General features: G+C 72.8%; 1 protein-coding gene across 1 annotated transcript; it reads left to right on the top strand.

Moving 5' to 3' along the window:
- The first annotated feature begins 661 nt into the window (after positions 1-661).
- On the top strand, positions 662-10,173 carry PLEKHG3 (pleckstrin homology and RhoGEF domain containing G3). The gene is made up of 16 exons (XM_086749780.1): positions 662-709; positions 3,423-3,742; positions 3,851-3,951; positions 4,025-4,094; positions 4,171-4,217; positions 4,294-4,444; positions 5,496-5,630; positions 5,702-5,884; positions 6,327-6,419; positions 6,508-6,594; positions 6,690-6,723; positions 6,807-6,914; positions 7,015-7,089; positions 7,211-7,257; positions 7,479-7,682; positions 7,859-10,173. Exons 2-16 carry the CDS (start codon positions 3,461-3,463, stop codon positions 9,449-9,451), a joined length of 3,210 nt encoding a protein of 1,069 aa, XP_086605906.1. The 5' UTR covers positions 662-709; positions 3,423-3,460; the 3' UTR covers positions 9,452-10,173.
- The last annotated feature ends 104 nt before the right edge of the window (positions 10,174-10,277 follow it).

Raw genomic sequence — 10,277 nt, 5'->3', positions numbered from 1 at the left:
ATTTTGGGGGTCACGCATCGCGGCAGACGTGGCGGGGGGGGGGGCATCGCTGCTTGGTGGGGTTCCACAGGGGGCTCGTGTCCCCTTGGGCAGAGATTTGGGGGTGCCCATGTCACCTGGGGGAGAGACCCACGGGGGGCTCCTGAACCCCTGCGCTGGGATTTCGGGGTGTGCATGGCTGGGGTACAGACCCAGGGGGTCCCTGTGTCCCGGGTACGGATCCACGCGTGCCCGTGTCCCCTCGGGCTGGGATTTGGGGGTACCCGTGTCCCGAGTACAGACCCAGGGGGTCCCCGTGTCCCGGGTACGGATCCACGCGTGCCCGTGGCCCCTCAGGGAGGGATTTGGGGGTACCCGTGTCCCGAGTACAGAACCAGGGGGTCCCCGTGTCCCGGGTACGGATCCACGCATGCCCGTGGCCCCTCAGGGAGGGACCCACGGGGGGCTCCTGACCCCTCAGGCAGGGATTTAGGGTCTCCCGTGTGTCCCCCGCGGGTGCGGGTCCCCCCTCTGCACGCCATCCCTCGGCGCACCCCGCGATCGTTACCGGTAACCGTGCCCGGGGAGGCTGCGGTGTCCGGTAGCGGGCGGGGGCCGGGGCGATGCCGGGTGCGGGGCGGGCGGTCGCTGTCCCCGCCCCCGGGTTTCTCCCGCCGCTTCCTGCGGGCACGGCCGGGCCGGGACGGGGACGGGGAACCGGGGGCGCGCGGTGAGTGCGGGACGGGGCGCGCCGGGGGGGGAACGGGGGCGCGCGCGGCGACGGAGGGGGGCGCGCGCGGGGACCCCGTGGGGGTGGGAGCCGGGGGTCCCGGTGGGGTGGGAACCGTGGGTACCCCCGAGGGGTTCCCGGCGCCGTGGTGCGGGATCCGTGAGTCGCGGGCGGTGCGGGATCCGTGAGTCGCGAGTGGACGGGCGCCGTGGGTCGCGGAGGTGGACAGTGCCGTGGGGTCTCGGTGGGGCGGGAGCCATTGCATCCCCCTGGGGCGGGATCCGTGGGGTCTCGGTGGGGCGGGAGGCGTTGCATCCCCCTGGGCGCGGGATCCGTGGGTCTCCGTGGGACGGGGAGCCGTGGGGTGTGGAGCGTCCCGTGGGGCGCGGAGTGTCCGGCGCTGTGGGTGCTGATGGGACGGCGAGCTGTGTGTCTCCGTGGGGCAGGAGCTGTGGGTCCCCGCGGGGCAGGAGCTGTGGGTCCCGGGGCACCCAAGGCCGTGGGTTGCAGTGGGGCAGGAGGGAGTGTGGGGGTGGAGGGTCCCGGGCAGCTGTGGGGCAGGGCCGTGGGTGCTGAGAAACACCCGTGGGACGGGATACCGCACCGGGACCCCACGTGTGGGGTGGGGGTGCCCCACGCCCCTCCGGCCGTGGGTCAGAGGGTCGATGCTGCCACGTCCCGGGCGCGCGGGCACCGCGGCTGCGGGCTGCTATCCCACCCCACGGTGTGGGGTGACCCCGCCGTGGCGCGGGGACCCCCCTCATCGCGCTGGCCCACCCGTGTCACCGCCACGCTGCGGGCAGGGGTGCCAGCGCCCGGCTTGTGCCCACTGGGCGCCGGCGGTGCCAGCCGGGGCCGGGAGCGACGGCCGCGGCCGCCTCGAGCCGTGGCAGCTGGGCCAGAGCCCGCGGCGACCTTCCCCGCTCCCGAGGCCGCCCGGAATCCTGGAAAACGCCTGGAAATGGGGAACCGCCTTCCCTTATATGGCTCCACCGCGCTGGCTCTGCTCCGGCCGCGCTCGGCCGCCTGCCCGACCCGGCACCCCCGGCCTATCCGCCCTCTCCTCTCCCGGCGTGCCGCGCTGTGCCGGGGGGCCCTGGGAAAGCGCCGTGGGCCGCCTCTCGCTCCCCGTCTCCGGAATGCGCGACAAGGCCGGAGAAAAATCCCGCCACCCTCCCGGCAGTTTGGCACAACCGCAGCCCCTGCCTCAGTTTCCCTGCATCGAGGGGGTTTGGGGGCCCACCGTGCCGGACCTGGCACGCGCGGCGAGGCTGGGGGTGCCTGGGGGGCTCCGGAAGCCCCTGGCACGCGGGGCTCGGGGGGAGCAGCCCGTCCCGCCGAGGGTGAAGGTCAGGGCTAATCCCCAGCCGGGGGAGGCGGCAGGGTGGGCCGGTGGTGGCCGAGGCGAGTGGCCGCGGTGGCTGTGACGTGGGGCCGGCGCCGTAATCCCGAGCGCGCTGAGCGGATTAGGGCAGCCGGGGGCGGCCTGCGGGGACGAGCCCGCCGTGGCCGCAAATCCCCGCACGGGCATCACGTGGGGGACCCCTCGCGGGCACCGTCCCCCCGCCCCGTACCGGGCATGGGGTGGCCGTGCCCCTGTCTGACCCCCCTCCCGGTGTCACCCGGTGTCCACGGCACTCACTCAGTCACGGGTGGGGATGGGGGTCAGACCCTGCCGGTGCCGGGGTGCCCGTGGGGCTGGGTCCACCCTGGCTGAGGTGGCCGTGGGGCAAGGCTGAAGGATTTAGGGTTTGGGGGGGCTGCTCCCCCCATCACCCAGAGCCACGGTGCCGATGGGGTGCCCCACGGCGGAGCCGGCTGTGCCGGCACCTGGGGACCCATGGTGCGGCACAGCCTGGGGATGTGGGGCTGAGCCCCGCTTATGGGGCACCGCCGTGGGCTTTTTGGGGAGTGGGGCTCCCGGTGTGCATGGGAAAGCCACGGGGAGGGCGGCGGCGGGATGGCGGCCATGCGGCACGAGGAGCAGGCGGGAACCGGCCCGACCGGTTAGATACCGGCACCCCCAGTGCCGGGGGGGGGCTCAGGCGGCCGGCACGTGGCCCAGTTGAAGGTCACCGTCCCCAGGGCCACCCGCCGCGGTGAGCGGGCTGGGTGCCCTGCCGCCAACCGGCTCTCTGCCAAAAAGCACGGCGGCCAGCCCTCGCGGCACGCTTTGCCGCCGCCGGCCGGTTTTCGGTTACCCCAACCGGGTCAGTGGCACCGGGTGGTTTCGGTGGCACCGAGCGGTTTTTGGTGGCAGGAGAGGATCCCGGTGCCGCGAGGGAGAGGCCGGCGGCACCCGCGGTCCGGAAGGGCGAGCCGGCGCTGAGCTCACCGGGAAGGTGTCCCGCGGGCGCGGCGGTGACGCACGGCTCCGGCACAGGGTGCCGGCGGGTGTGGACTCAGCGCGGCCGTGGCTCCGGTCCCGCCGGGGCGCCTCCTTCTCTGGGAGCATGGCCCCCGGCTCCTGGGGCGCATTGCCCACCTCTGGGGTAAGAGGCGGGGGGGGTGGACCCCCAAATCTCAGGGCCTCGGTGGGCCGTGCCAGGATCCCGCCGCACCGTATCCTGCCGCAGCCGGGGATTTTTGGGCTTGGGGGATGCTGGCACCTGGAGGGTTTGGCCATCAGGTCAACCCCAGGGGGTCTTCACTCCCCAAAAAGCTGCCCCAGGGGTCTCAGCACCCCCTAACCACGCCGCTCTCCCCCCCCCAGACCCGCCCTGTGCCCCGCCGGTGCCAGGTGATGCCGGCATGCCGGTGCCCGCCTGCCCGCAGCGCCCTGCCTTGAACCCGGTGCCGCAGCCCGGCCGCGCCATGGAGGAACCGGCCGCCGGCGAGGCCGAGCCGTGGGCCGAGGGGCTGCACAACACCAACAACAACGCTTCGCCGGGGGGGTGGCCGGGCGCCCGCGGCGGGCACCCCCTGGCACCTTTCGGCGGCCCCGGTGCCGAGCCCAGTTACCTGGGGCGGGTGGTGCTGGAGATCGTGGAGTCGGAGCGCACCTACGCCCGCGACCTGCGCAGCATCGTGGAGGTGAGCGCCGGGGCGGGGGACGGACACCCCTCGGATGGAGTTTTGGGGGGGGGGGGGCGTCGGCTGGTCGCACCCGCGCCGCCGCCGCCAACCGCGGGCGCCCGGCAGGGTTACCTGGGCAAGATCATCGACGCGGAGGAGCCGGTGCTGCGGCCGGAGCAGGTCAGCGCGCTTTTCGGCAACATCGAGGACATCTACGAGCTGAGCAGGTGGGTGCTGCCGCGGGGGGGGGGACACGGCCGGTGCCACCCCGTCCCCAATGTGCGTCCCCCCCTTTTCCAGCACCCTGCTGCAAAACCTGGAGAGCTGCGCCAACGACCCCGTGGCCGTGGCCGTCTGCTTCGTCACCCGGGTAAGGGCGGGCACCGGGGGGCACCGGGGGGGCATCGCGGCTGTGCCGGGCTCTCACTGCGCCCCCCTTCCCTCAGAGCCAGGAGTTTGCCATCTACACCCAGTACTGCAACAACTACCCCAGGTGAGGGGGGTGGGGGGGACGCGCGGGCTGGCGGGGGGCCGGGCGGGGCGCTGAGCCCCTCGCTCCCTGCCCGCAGCTCGGTGGCGGCGCTGGCCGAGTGCATGAGGAGCAAAGCGCAGGCTCGGTTCCTCCGCGAGTGCCAGGAGCGGCTGCGGCACGCCTTGCCGCTCGGCGCCTACCTGCTCAAGCCCGTCCAGAGGATCCTCAAGTACCACCTGCTGCTCCAGGTGAGCCGGCGGCCGCACGTGGCGTGGCGTGGCGTGGCGTGGCGTGGCGTGGCGTGGCGTGGCGTGGGCGGCCGGTGCCGGCACCCGGCGCGGTTTGGGTGCTTGGTGTGCCGTGGGGATGTGGCAGAGCGTGAGTTCCTGGCGCGGTTCAAGGTGGATGATGTGGCACAGGCAGCTGGCACGGCCTGGGCACCCGGCACGGCACGTGTCCTGGCACAGTCCGGGTACCCGGCACGGCACAGCCTGGGTGCCTGGAGTGGCATATTTCCCTGGCACAGCCTGGGCACCCAGCACGGCACATTTGCTGGCACGGTCTGGGTAGCCAGCACAGCATGGGTACCCGGCACAGCCCAGCCTGGGCACCTGGCACAGCACATTTCCTGGCACAGTCCGAGTAGCCGGCACGGTACCGGTACCTGGCATGGCACAGCCTGGGTACCTGGCGTGGCGCGTGTCCTGGCACAGTCCGAGTAGCCAGCACGGTACTGGTCCCCGGAATGGCACAGCCTGGGTACCTGGCGTGGCAAGTGTCCTGGCACAGTCCGAGTAGCCGGCACGGTACGGGTACCCGGTGCGGCACAGCCTGGGCACCCGGCGCGGCATGGGTACCTGGCACAGTTCGAGTAGCCGGCACGGTACAGGCACCTGGCGCGGCATGGGTACCCGGCATGGCTCGGCCTGGGCACCTGGCGTGGCACATTTCCTGGCACGGCCTGGGCACCCGGCACGGCGTGAGCTCACGGCACGGCACAGGCGCCCGGCACAGTTTAGGGGCTGGCACGGCACGGGCGCCCGGCATGGCACATCTCCCTGCCGCAGCCTGCTCTCCTGGCATTGCACGGGCACCCGGTGCAGTCCCGGCACCTGGCATGGCGTGAGCTCACGGCGCCGGCGCTTGGCGCAGACCGGTGCGGCACAATTCCTTGGCGCAGTCCAGCCGCCCGGCGCGGTGCCGGCACTCAACACCGCACATCTCCCTGGCACAACCCGTCTTCCCGGCACCGCGGCCGCCTTGGCGCCGCCGCCGCCACGCCGCGTCCTTTGCCGGCAGGAGATCGCCAAGCACTTTGAGCACAAGTCGGGGGACGACTACGAGGTGGTGCTGGAGGCCATCGACACCATGACCTGCGTCGCCTGGTACATCAACGACATGAAGCGCAAGCACGAGCACGCCATCCGGCAGCAGGTGGGTGCCGGCGGTGCGGCGCGGCAGCGGCGGCGGCGGCGGCTGAGCTGACGCGCCGGCGATTTGCGTAGGAGATCCAGTCGCTGCTGCTGGGCTGGAAGGGGCCGGACCTGACCAGTTACGGGGAGCTGGTGCTGGAGGGCACCTTTCGGGTGCAGCGGGTGCGGCACGAGCGAGCCGTCTTCCTCTTCGACAAGACCCTCCTCATCACCAAGCGCCGCGGAGACCACTACGTCTACAAGAGCCACATCCCGGTGGGTGCTGGGGATGGGGGGACTGGTGGGTGCTGGGGATGGGGGGACTGGTAGGGACTGGGGATGGGGGGTGGCCCAGGGGGTACCGAGGATGAGGGAACTGATGGGTACCAGGGATGGGGGAACTGTTGGGGGGTGGCCCAGGGGGTACTGGGGATGGGGGTGCTGGTGGGGGGCGGGGATGGGGAACTGGTGGGTGCTGGGATGAGGGGTGGCCCGGGGGTGCTGGGGATGGAGAAACTGGTGGGTGCCGCGGATGGGGGAACTGGTGGGTATTGGGGATGGGGGCACTGGTGGGTGTCGGGGATGGGAGAACTGGTAGGTACTGGGGATGGGGGGACTGGTGGGTGCTGGGGATGGGAGAACTGGTAGGTTCTGGGGATGGGGGACTGGTGGGTGCTGGGGCGGGGGGCGCGTGGGGGCTGATGGCTCCCCCGCGCAGTGCTCCTCGCTGATGCTGATCGAGAGCACGCGGGACTCGCTCTGCTTCAGCCTGGCTCACTACAAGCACGGCAAGCAGCAGCACAGCCTGCAGGTAGGGGGGCACGGGGCGGGGCGGGGGGCACCCTAGGGACCCCCGATTGCCCAACCCCATCGCCCTCCCTGTCCCCCGGCACCCGCAGGCCAAGAGCGTGGAGGAGAAGCGCGTGTGGACCCACCACATCAAGCGGCTGATCCTGGAGAACCACCACGCCATCGTCCCCCAGAAGGTGAGGGCGCCGGGGTCCCCTCCGGCACGGCGAGGGGTGGGGGGGGGCTGCGCCCCAGCTTCACCCCCCGTCTCTCCATCCTCCCTCCATCGCAGGCGAAGGAAGCCATCCTGGAGATGGACTTGTTCTGTGAGTGCCACCGGCGCCGCGCCGTCCCCTCCCCGCCCCACCCCGTCCCCTCCGTCCCCCAGCGTCACCCCCTGTGCCCGCAGACCCCCCGCGCCTGCCCCGCTGCGGCCCCGACCACCTGAAGAAGAGCTGGTCCTGCCAGCCTTTGGGCGACAACGCCGCCGAGCCGCGCCAGGGCCGCCGGCAATCCGGTGAGAGCCGCGCGTCCCCGCTGTCCCCGCCGCCCCGACACCCGCGGGGGGACGGTGGGCGCCGGGTGCTGGCGCTGACGGGGGCTCCCTGTCCCCGCAGAGCCCTTCCAGTGCCGAGACCGCGCGGAGACGCTGCCGGATCGGCTGCACGGGCACGCGGGGCGCAGGCAGTCGGGTAGGGATGCCGGCGGTGACTGGGGACCCCGGCTGGGGATGCTGGCGGGGCTGGGGGACGGGGTTGTGGGGGGGGACGATGCCACCGTCTCCCGGTTTGGACGGCCGGTTTCTCCCCGCAGAGCCCGCCAAGCAGATCCTGCGGCAGCTGGGCGAGCAAGGTGAGCCGGCACGGCCGCTGGCACCGCCGCGGCGGGCGCTGGGGGGCTGTGTGGGGGGGGAGAAATTTTGGGTGCTGCCCCCCCTAACCTCTGCTTTTCTCTCAGGGCTCAAGGTAAGGCTGGAGCACGGGGGGGGAGCTGGGGTGCCTGGTGCCCCCCGGCCCTGGCACGCCGCTTGCGGGGGACACGGGGGCACTGAGCCCGGCGCTCCCCCCCCCACCCCGAGCAGCACGCTGACAGCGACGGGGCTCTCCTGGAGGTGGGGGAGCCCCCCCAGCACCCCAGAGCCTGGGCGGCAACTGAGGGCATGGTGGAGGAGGAAGAGGAGGAGGAGGAGGAGGAGGAGGAGGAGGAAGAGGAGGCTTTGGGCAAGGAGCGCCAGGAGGAGCCGCCCGGGGCCGGGAACCCGCCGGTGGGACCCCAGGAGGAGCAGGTACCCCCCTGGACCCCCCAGGGACCCCAGGGAGGGCACCCCACATCACTCCCAGGGCACCCCACATCACTCCCAGGGCCGCTGCGGGACCCCCAGCTGCGGTTTGGCCAAGCCTCGCCTCTGTCAGTCCCCCACCCCACCCCACCCTGTGACACCCCACATTTCCTCTCGCCCAGGCCGGGGGGCACCCGCCGACACCGGAGGGACCCAAGCGGCCGAGCAGCTGGGGGCCGGGGAGCTGCGAGAAGGTCAGTGCGGCCCCGCAGCCCCCGCCCGGGGCTCCCGAGGGTCCCGGCACCCACCCGCCCACCCCTCCGCCGCCCGGGGCGCACCCTGAGGGGCTGGTGTCACCCAAAAACCCGTCATCCCCGGCGGGGACCCCGGCACCGGCGCTGCCCGGCGGGGAGGGGGAAGCGGAGGGTTTGCAGGGACTGAGCAGCGAGGAAGAGGAGGAAGAGGAGGAAGAAGAAGGAGCCGCCGGCAGCATCCTGCCACCCTCGGTGCTGGACCAGGCCAGCGTCATCGCCGAGCGTTTCGGCGGCGGCGGCAGCTTCTCCCGCCGCAGCAGCCTGGCGCTGGAAGGGCCGGCGGCGCGGCCCGGCAGCCGCAGCGGCAGCACGCTCAGCCTGGACGGCGGCCCCCCGCTCGACGCCGGGGAGCCCGGGGGGTCCCGCAGCGGCGTCCCGTCTCCCGAACCCTTCGCCGGAGCCCGCCGCGAGTCGCTCCTCTCCAGCCGCGACCGCTTGCTCCTCGACAAGATCAAGAGCTACTACGGCCACGCCGAGCACCAAGACGCCGGCTTCAGCGTGCGCCGCCGCGAAAGCCTCTCCTTCATCCCCAAGGGGCTGGTGCGGAGCTCCGTCTGCCGCCTCAACGGCCTCCCCCGGCCCCCCGCCAGCCCCGAGCCCCCCGCCCCGCCCACGCCGGAGGGGAACGCGGCGTCGCCGTGCCGGGAGAACGGGTTGCAGCCCCCCGAACCGCTGCTCATCCTGGAGGACGACGACCTGGGTGCCGCGTGCGAGGGGCCGCCGGCCGAGCCGCCGCCGCCGCGCTTGCTGCTGACACCCCCGCACCCCGGCACCAAGGTGTACCAGCTGGCGCGGCAATACAGCCTCCGCATCAAGAGCCGCCGCGCTGGCGCCCGCCGCGCCCCGGCACCGCCAGCGGACGGGGTCCCGTGCGCCGGCACCCCGTCAGCAGCTGCGCCGCGGGGTGGGGGGTCGGTGGCGTCGCCATCCCCCGGTGCCCCCCGCAGCCCCCCGAGCCCCGAGCCCTTCGCCTGGCCTGACGTACGGGAGCTTCGCGCCCGTTTCGGTGCCCCGCGGCCGCCGCCGGTGAGCCGTAGCCGCTCGGCGCCCGAAGGGCCGTGTCGGGGCGGCCGGCCGGCCGAGAAGGAGCGAGGCGGCGGCCGGAGTCGGAGCGCCGAGGCGGGCGGGGGTCCCGGCACCCCCGGGCCTGCACCAGCGCGGCACGGCAGCGATGGGGCTCTGTGGGTGGCGGCGGAAGCCCCCCTGGGCCCCGGACAACGGGTGGTGGTGCTGGAGCGGTTGCCGGCCCCCGCCGAGCCCCCCGCCTACGTGCAGATCCGCTCGCCCACCACCCGGGAGAAGATCTGCTTGAAGGCGGTGGTGGAACGCTGCAAGGTCTACCAGGCCTCCGAGGAGTACCGCCGGCGCTGCGCCGAGCCCCCCGACGCCCCCGAGCCCCCGCGCCACGGCCTCGTCAGGGACCTGCGCCAGAAATTTCAGACCCTCGACGCCGCCAGCTAGGTGGGCGACGGGGAGAAGGGGGCGGCCCAGGGGAAGGGGCATGCCATGGACCCCCAACCTGCCTGGGAGAAGGGGCACCCCATGGACCCCCCGACCTACCTGGAAGAAGGGGAGCACCACGGACCCTCAACTTGCCCAGGAGGAGGGAAACACCGCGGACCCTCAATTTGCCCAGAGAAAGGGGCACCTTGTGGACTTCCAACCTACCTGGAAGAAGGGGCACCCCATGGACCCCCCTCAACTTGCCCAGGAGAAGGAGCACCCCATGGACCCCCAGCTTGCCCAGAAAAAGGGGCACCCTGTGGACTTCCAGCCTACGTGGAAGAAGGGGCACCCCAGAGACCCCCAACCTGCCCAGGATAAGGGGCACCCCATGGACCTCCAGCTTGCCCAGGAGAAGGGGCACGTCATGGACCCCCCAACTCAGTCAGGAGAAGGAGCACCCCGGGGACCCCCAACTCAGTCAGGAGAAGGAGCACCCTGGGGACCCCCAACTTGCCTGGAAGAAGGGGCACTCGTGGACCCCCAGCCCACGAGAGACCAGGGACACCCCATGGATCCCCAGCCCATCTAGGAGAAGGAGCACCCTGGGGACCCCAACCTGCCCAGGAGCAGGGGCACCCCACGGCCCCCCACCCCACAGCGGCACCCCGCGGCCCCCCCCCTGGTGCCCAGCTCGCTGAATTTCACATCTTTATTAGAAAAAAAACCAAAAAACCAAACCCAAACTGAACCAAAAGTTCCTCTCTGGTTGCCCTCCTGCTCCCCCTCCCCGGGGTGCCGTGGCCTGGCTGTGGGGTGCAGGGGATCCCCCCCCAAGCCCCCA

The sequence above is a fragment of the Chlamydotis macqueenii genome, chromosome 5 (genome assembly GCF_036417535.1).
Source record: "Chlamydotis macqueenii isolate bChlMac1 chromosome 5, bChlMac1.mat, whole genome shotgun sequence".
Lineage (NCBI taxonomy): Eukaryota > Metazoa > Chordata > Aves > Otidiformes > Otididae > Chlamydotis > Chlamydotis macqueenii.
This window is presented reverse-complemented; position numbering and strand designations above follow the sequence as displayed.

What these genes read in the sequence shown, in the direction of transcription:
- PLEKHG3 (XM_086749780.1), top strand. Translation starts at nt 3,461, where the DNA reads ATGCCGGTGCCCGCCTGCCCGCAGCGCCCTGCCTTGAACCCGGTGCCG. An exon ending in CCTGGAGATGGACTTGTTCT is followed by an intron (nt 6,724 to 6,806) that starts GTGAGTGCCACC and finishes CTGTGCCCGCAG; the next exon opens with ACCCCCCGCGCCTGCCCCGC. An exon ending in CCAGGGCCGCCGGCAATCCG is followed by an intron (nt 6,915 to 7,014) that starts GTGAGAGCCGCG and finishes CTGTCCCCGCAG; the next exon opens with AGCCCTTCCAGTGCCGAGAC.